At 44.9% G+C, this 7,578-nt stretch overlaps 1 protein-coding gene across 1 annotated transcript; it reads left to right on the top strand.

Annotated features, from left to right (window-relative positions):
• Nucleotides 1-264: 264 nt before the first annotated feature.
• Nucleotides 265-2,900, top strand: LOC146202734 (uncharacterized). Its single transcript, XM_084601941.1, has 2 exons — nucleotides 265-358; nucleotides 1,861-2,900. Exons 1-2 carry the CDS (start codon nucleotides 265-267, stop codon nucleotides 2,898-2,900), a joined length of 1,134 nt encoding a protein of 377 aa, XP_084458067.1.
• The last annotated feature ends 4,678 nt before the right edge of the window (nucleotides 2,901-7,578 follow it).

The following is a 7,578-nucleotide window of genomic DNA, read 5'->3' as shown; positions in this document are numbered from 1 at the left end:
CTCTCTGGCGGTCTCCTTCAGCGCTCGACCCTCCCATTGGCCGAGCGCCGTCCCGTGTTTTCGCGCGCTCTTTTCTTGCTTGTTGTGTACGCTGCTTCCTTTTCCCCGGTGCAAAACGAAGCGCGCGCTGCGCATACCGTCGTGTGTTTTGCTAAGGCTCGCGCCTTTTCACACTTTTTTTTTTAAGTTACTTCGTTCGAAATGCCATGTTGTTGCACTTTCTGGTGCAACACACGTGGGTATGATGACAAACGGTTGTTTATAATGTCGTCCGCGAATCGAGATGCGGCGCGGAGGAAGGCTTCGCGGCACCCAATCGTCCGGGCGGACTCTAACTCAACGCTACGGTCGCGGCTCTGTGAGTTAAGTGAGCAATTGCTCATCTCTAATATGCCGCCACGCACTATGTACGGATTTGCTCCTTTTTTTCACCTTGCCAAGTGCCGCATGCCCGCGCGTCATATATATATATATTTTTTTTACACTTTTCGCGTTATGCACCTAAGTATAGAATAAAATCCTTGGTTTTTAGCTACTCATCCATGCTTTCTGAGGCGTTGTCTGTCGTTAGCTAAATGCATGTTTTTGAGTGCGTCGCCGCATTTAACGAAGCAGTGGCGGCTATTAGGCGACCGGATAAAGCCACATATTTCGTGCTTTGTTTTCGTTTGGTGTGCTAGTTCTCCATTTCGCACGCCACGCATTTAAGCACAGATAGATCTGCAGCTGAAGTTGAAAACACATGGAAGGCAACTAAATACAAGCTTCTGAAGTTTACCGGCAGCTCGCAAACCATGCAGTCAAAGCTGCAAAGAAGCCGTACACAGACTGTAGCTAAATTGTTCCCGTCTGCCACCTATAGTTGCAATTTTTTTAAAGCATGCCGCTCAGTTAGGCCAACGGGTGACGAACTACGGACGCACGGAGGCGAAGGCGAGTTGAACCAACGCCGAAATCGCGTACGTGTGGCGTTAGACGCTGAGAGCTGAAACTATTTTGGAGGGAAATCCCTGTCAATATTCTGTATTGATGTTTCTGCAGCGAGTAATATTTTAACCTGAACACATTGCGACAAAATGCAAGCTGGAATGCTCTGGTGTGACCCGGAGCCAGCGCTTTTACCGACGCGCGGCCGCCTCGATCAGCGCGCGAGCGGATAGAGGCGGCCATGACCGGCACTTGCTCCCGAGAGCGCGCGCTAGCCGTGCACCGCATAGGTGGAGCCACGGTACACGGCCTCCGTGTACGAGTACACCTGTTTATTCTTCTGTGCTGACACAATGTAATTTGGATCATCGCTACAACTGCGCCGAAGAAACATGGCAGCGACTACCACATTTCAAGGACAACAATGCCGAGAAATAAGGGTGAATGCCGAGTTTTCAGTGCATATTTAAAAGAAAGAAACAAGATAAACACGTGCGCTCGAAAAAGTTCTCTCTTGGATACTGAAGCATGCAATTTTAACTCGAATCTTTCTTTTTTATTATTCCACATACCAGAATGGTCTATACTGATAACTGTACGGTGGTCGGAATTTTTTCCAACTGCTGCTTTCAAGAAGCGAAAGCGCAGCGTGTTAAGATTTAGTGATCGCTGACGAAAGGCCAAAATGATCTCTCTATAGGCCAGGGTACCCCTTCAGTTCACATCCTTGCCGACAGGTTTGTCGCTTTTCCATCCCATAACTGGCTCATTACACATTATTTCAGTGGAAAAAGTCACGATTTTGGTAGCTATGCAAGCGTTTAGTGCACAGTCAGGGACAAAGTGGGCATGTCAGCTGGCATCCAGTCGACACCATGTCAAATCCATTCCTGTTTTTAATGCAGTTTGCCCTAATCGTCTCGACTGCGGAAGCCGGCGCTGTGAACACGGAATTCATCCTCGCTGAGCGCCTACGCCAGCACGGAGACTGCGCAAAAGAAAAAGAATTTCCGAATCTGAGTGACTGCTGGGGATCGCCACGTGCTACCTCATCGACGTCATCGACGAACCACGATATAAAAGCCCTCCTGCCATCATCCTTCTTCAGTGGGCATGTCAGCTGGCATCCAGTCGACACCATGTCAAATCCATTCCTGTTTTTCATGCAGGTTAATAGCAATGTTTCTACAATCAAATCCAATAATATGTGCCTTATCCAGCTGACATGCCCACGTAGAGTGCTTGAAGTTCATTTTATTGGTCGTGACTTCGTATTGTCTCTACTTATGCTGTGTGGCGACATTGAGTCCAACCCTGGGCCACCCACTGAACAGCTACTGACCCAGATCCTTGAAGGCCAGAAAGATATTCAGAGGAGACTGGGCGAAATTGAGGCCAAATTGCACAAAGTGGAAGAATTCACATCAGCTATAAATGAATTCAAAGATTTAAGCCGGGAGCTAGAATCACGAGTTACAGGCTTAGAAAGGAAGCTTGTCGACCTAGAAGACCGGGGCAGACGAAATAATGTAATCGTGTTCGGAATTCCTGAAAAATTGAATGAAACTTACGAAGAACTGTCACAGAGTGTGTTGAAAGGCGTGTTCTGTGACAAAATGGACACGAAAGTTGTTTCAGCCGAGAGAATTCATAGAATCGGTCGCAAGCAACCTAACAAGCATCGACCTGTTATTATCAAGCTGATGGATCATCGTGAGAAAGTTAACATACTGAAAAACTGCTCGAAACTAAAAGACACCGATTACTCTATTTCAGAAGACTTTTCGTATACCACGCGGCAGATACGGAAGAATCTCTGGGAAAGCACCGCAGAGATTCGAAAAGCCGGTCAGAAGGTTAAGCTAATCTACAACAAGATAAAAATTGGTGACGATCTGCTTGTTTGGGATGACACTAGCAAAGAAAGAGTCCTAGAGCATGGCAGCCGGAATCGAAAACAAAGTGACCAATGAATCGAGAACAGTCAAATTAAATCGCTAAAATGTATTCAGTTTAACGCCCGGAGCATTGTGAACAAGTCTAAGGATTTGGAAAGTATAGTAGTGGCGCATAAACCGCATATCATTATAATCACCGAAACCTGGCTGCACTCTGATATCACTGATGAAGAAATTACACCACCAGGATACAGAATTATGCGCAAAGACAGGACTTCTCGCGGTGGTGGTGTTGCAATTCTTTTTCAAGAATCTTTCCAAGTAATCAGGCTACCTGACGTGCAAGGAATTGAATGCGTCATTTGTAAACTAATTCTAAATGAACTTAGTCTTGTTATTGGCGCGTTTTACCGCCCACCACGAGGTGACGGTGTTTTCTTTGAGAAACTAAATGAGTTCTTAAGTACTACGAAAGCACAATCAAGTAATGTACTATTGGCTGGAGACTTTAACATGCCGCTCTTCAATTGGGACAAACAGTTTCCAGAGCCGCTCTGCACATCAGCCGAACTTCTTGTAGACATCGTACTTGATCACGATTTAACTCAATTAGTAAAGCAAGCAACGCGTATACAAAAGGATAAGAAATCCATTCTTGATCTTTTCTTCGTTTGTAACAGTGTCTTTCGTCGCGGTCCTCTACTTCAATATTTCGAAGGCATATCTTACCATGTTATGGTATCTTTAAACATTCCACTGCTTCTTCTGAAAAATAAAAAGAAAGAGGTGCGTGTTGTGCCAAACTTCTCGCGTGCTGATGATGTTGCAGTTTTAGACTTACTTGATATTTCATTCTCAGATTTTGTGGTTCTTTACGAATCCTGCGACTGCTCAGTAGAAAATCTCTGGGTTTTCTTTAAGAACCTTGCTCTGAATTGCATTTCGCGTTCTGTGCCTACTCGGGTAATTACCCTGCGCGCCAGCAGCCCTTGGATGACGAGGGAACTTGTACGCATGGGACGAAAGATTAAGAGAGTTCGCAAAAAACTTCGGCGAAGCCAGTCGGCAGTTGATGCTGCTAAACTGCCTGATATGCGCTTGAACTTAAAACACAGTATCAAAAAAGCAAAAGAGTATCACTTTAGCGTATCTATGAAAAACTTTCTTGTTTCGTTCCCTGCAAAGCTCTGGCGGCAGTTATCAAAGAAAAAGAAACCTGTGTACAGCGTTGTCGTTGACGGCGAACTGATTACTGATGCGACACAGATTGCTTCGTCTTTCAACCGTTTCTTTTGTACTCTGTTTACGCACGATGATGGTAGAAAGCCTCATTTTAACTCAGCTTGTCCGCCTATTACTGATGTTTCTGTAACTGAAGAAGGTGTTTTCTCTCTGCTTCTCAGTTGTGACGCAAAAAAGACGCCGGGAATTGATGACATACCAAATACGTTTCTTGTGAGATATGCCGAATGGTGTTCCAAGTACTGAACGCTCATACTTAAGAAGTCTCTGTTAAACGCCGAGCTCCCGGAGGACTGGAAGCACGGAAAAATTATTCCTATTCCCAAAACTGAAAATTCATCTCTACTTAGCTCATATAGGCCAATATCTTTACTGTGTACTTCTCCAAAAATACTTGAACATATACTTTTTGGACATATATCAGCCTTCCTGGAAACCAATCATGTAATTGACGACCGGCAACACGGTTTTCGCAAAGGCTTCTCTACAGTGACCCAACTTCTAGAGACGATGCAGGATTTTGCCGCAGCCATTGATAACCAGTGTCAAATTGATGTCATTTTTTTAGATTTCGAAAAAGCCTTTGACCGGGTCTCACACAGAAAGTTCTTGCTAAAGCTAAATACTACCTTTAAAAACGATCTACTGTTGAAGTGGATACAAGCATATCTATCGTCTCGATATCAGTCCATATCAATCGGCAATGCATGTTCGAGCCCAGCTTTGGTAAGCTCCGGTATCCCACAAGGCTCAGTACTTGGGCCATTATTCTTTTTAATTTTTATAAATGACATAGTTAAAGAAATTCCTGTTAAAATCAAGCTGTTTGCCGACGATTGTGTATTATATCATGAAATACGAACTCCTGCTGACCAGCTTCTTCTTAATGACGCCTTGGATAAAATTCATGATTGGTGCTCAACGTGGCAGATGAGTATTAATACTAAAAAAACAGTTTCAATGTCTATTACGCGGAAGAAGCGGCCATTAAGTTTTGCCTATACTATTAATAACCATCCCCTGTCTACCGTGGACAGCTACAAGTACTTGGGATTAACGATTAGCTCTGACCTACGGTGGAACAAACACATTTCTAATATTAAAAATAAAGCTATAAAAAAACTTGGCTTTTTAAGAAGATCTCTCCGGTACTCTACGCAGGAAATTAGGTTACTAGCTTACAAAACTTTTATCCGACCTGTTTTAGAATACGCCTCCGTTGTGTGGGACCCTTATACTAAAGAAAACATTAAAACACTCGAAAATATTCAAAGAAAGTCAGTGCGATTTATTTATAATTCATACACCTGGCAGACGTCCCCTACCATGCTACTTGAGAAAGCAAATTTGGATTCTTTGCAGCTCAGGAGATACCGCGAGAGGCTTAAATATATGTTCATGATTGTTCACAACAAATTAGGAATTAACAGCAGCAAGTACATTGAGCTCGTCCCGGGTCGTTCGACACGATCCTACCATTCTTTAAAAGTGAAGGAATACTCATGCCGCACTGAAACATACAAGAATTCTTTCTTCCCCCGTACTGTGCGGGAATGGAATGTCCTCAAAGCGAATATTGTAGAGGCTTCTACTGGGCAGTCATTTACGGAGTCGCTTAGGAATTCGTAACAATTTTGCAGCATTCAACATTTTCATTTTTTTTTCCCCCCAGTGCTCATTTTGACGCCAGGCGTCGTCTAATATTGTATAATGTTGTTTCTTTCGGTATTGTGTGCCGAGTTGCGTGTACCACAGGGAGGTTTTCTTTTTTGTCAAAGTGTATTTTACACCCACTCCTGCTTAAGGCTTTGCAATAAAGCCAGCAGTCTTCTGTAAATAAATAAATAAAAAATTTCCAGGACGAACTCGCGTCCCGCGAAATTGTCAACTTGTACTCACTCTTTGATCACCCCACAAGCGTGGCCTCATTGCCTCCATTCGCATCAAAGCACTTCGCACGACGCGGCTGATTAGTTCGTGACAGATCATGACGATAACGGAACCGTCTGCCGTGACGGAGAATCTTCATGAAGGTGCCCGTGGGCTATCTTCAAAATTATATGTCAAGCTTGAACAGGGCTCGAGTGAAGAGGGAAGGAACTCCTCAAGAGGAGCAGTTTGAATTCAGCCTTTTTACGTTTTGGAAAAAGTACGTGCGTAAGTTTTATTTTATTTTATTCACACATATATCCGGGGACCTCTGGGGCCATCCTAATCTACATCCTTGGTCATATTGATATATCATCAAAACCTAAATTAAAGAAACATATGAAGAAAAAAATCGTGATGGTAAAAAAGGCGGTGTTACAGAGGCTGTCCCGGCTACCCTCAAGATGACGCCTAATTGAGAGTCCCCATAACTCAAAGCATGCATAACCATGCTTAACACAGCTTTCGCTGGTATCACTCGTTTGAAGTCATGCTTAAACCCCATTAATTTTTAAGTGATAGCACACATTTAAGGAAAGCCTTACCGTGCACCTCTTCTGGGCAGCGAATGCGTTGGTGATGTTTTGCTCACAAAATATATCCAGCAGTCTATTTATCTCGCTTCTATTTCCGCTGTTCAACGACGCCATACCAACAGTCGTATGCTTGGTTTGTTTGGCGTTGGGATTTAACGTCCCAAAACGACTCGGGCAATGAGAGTGGAGGGCTCCGGAAATTTCGAACACCTGGGGTTCTTCAGCGTGCACTAACAGCTTTCCGCCGTCATCGAAAGCGGCCGCCGAGGCCGAGATTCGATCCCGAATCTTTAGGCACAGTGGTCGAGCGCCCTAACCACTGCGCCATCCCGGCAGGGATAACAACAGCTATATGTAGCTAGACAACCTCAATACACTGAAAGATTAGTGGCTTAACTTCTCAAGCACCTTGAACTACATAACGTGATGATTAAAAACTCGAATTACACCTGTAGCGCGTTTTCTACTGTGGTATTCAGAGAGCGCTTTTAACTGCCGCGTCCTGTTACAGTTGACTATTTTGTACAAACGCCAGATTCCTCAAATGAACGTGGCAATCCATTTTTGAGTACAGTGAGCACACTCTGGGTGTCTTCAGCGGGGTAGTGAAAAGCCCCAATATATTCCGACGTAACGCACCCGCGCGCGCACGTCGGCCTCCGCGGTAGCGCGAGCCGACTCGGCCCAACGTCGCCGACGCGCAAATAGAATCTCGCCTATTTCTCGCCGACCGCGCTGGCAACGCATCCCAGCATTCCTTACGCGCAGTGAAGATGGCGGCTTGCTATGCAGACAGCGACCGCGCGCGCGTTTCAGACACAGTTGCGGAAAAGCTGCTAGAAGGCATTCGCGAGCGCAGCCATGCGTCTATGATACCAAACGGATCGACTACAGAGACGTTGAGAGGAAAAAAATGCCTGGGATGCAGTCTGTCAGCAGTGCGGCCGGGCACAGCTATGAGCTCTTCAGTGCAGTGCGTGTGGCATGCCCGTTTTCAATGCAGTGCTCGCGGAGGTGTAACGACGGTGTTGTTTCCCTTATCTCAA

Source organism: Amblyomma maculatum, chromosome 1 (assembly GCF_055883805.1).
Source record: "Amblyomma maculatum isolate TAMU_Amacu chromosome 1, ASM5588380v1, whole genome shotgun sequence".
Taxonomy (NCBI): Eukaryota; Metazoa; Arthropoda; class Arachnida; order Ixodida; family Ixodidae; genus Amblyomma; species Amblyomma maculatum.
The sequence above is the reverse complement of the archived record's forward strand: the minus strand, read 5'-3'. Positions and strand labels throughout refer to the sequence as shown.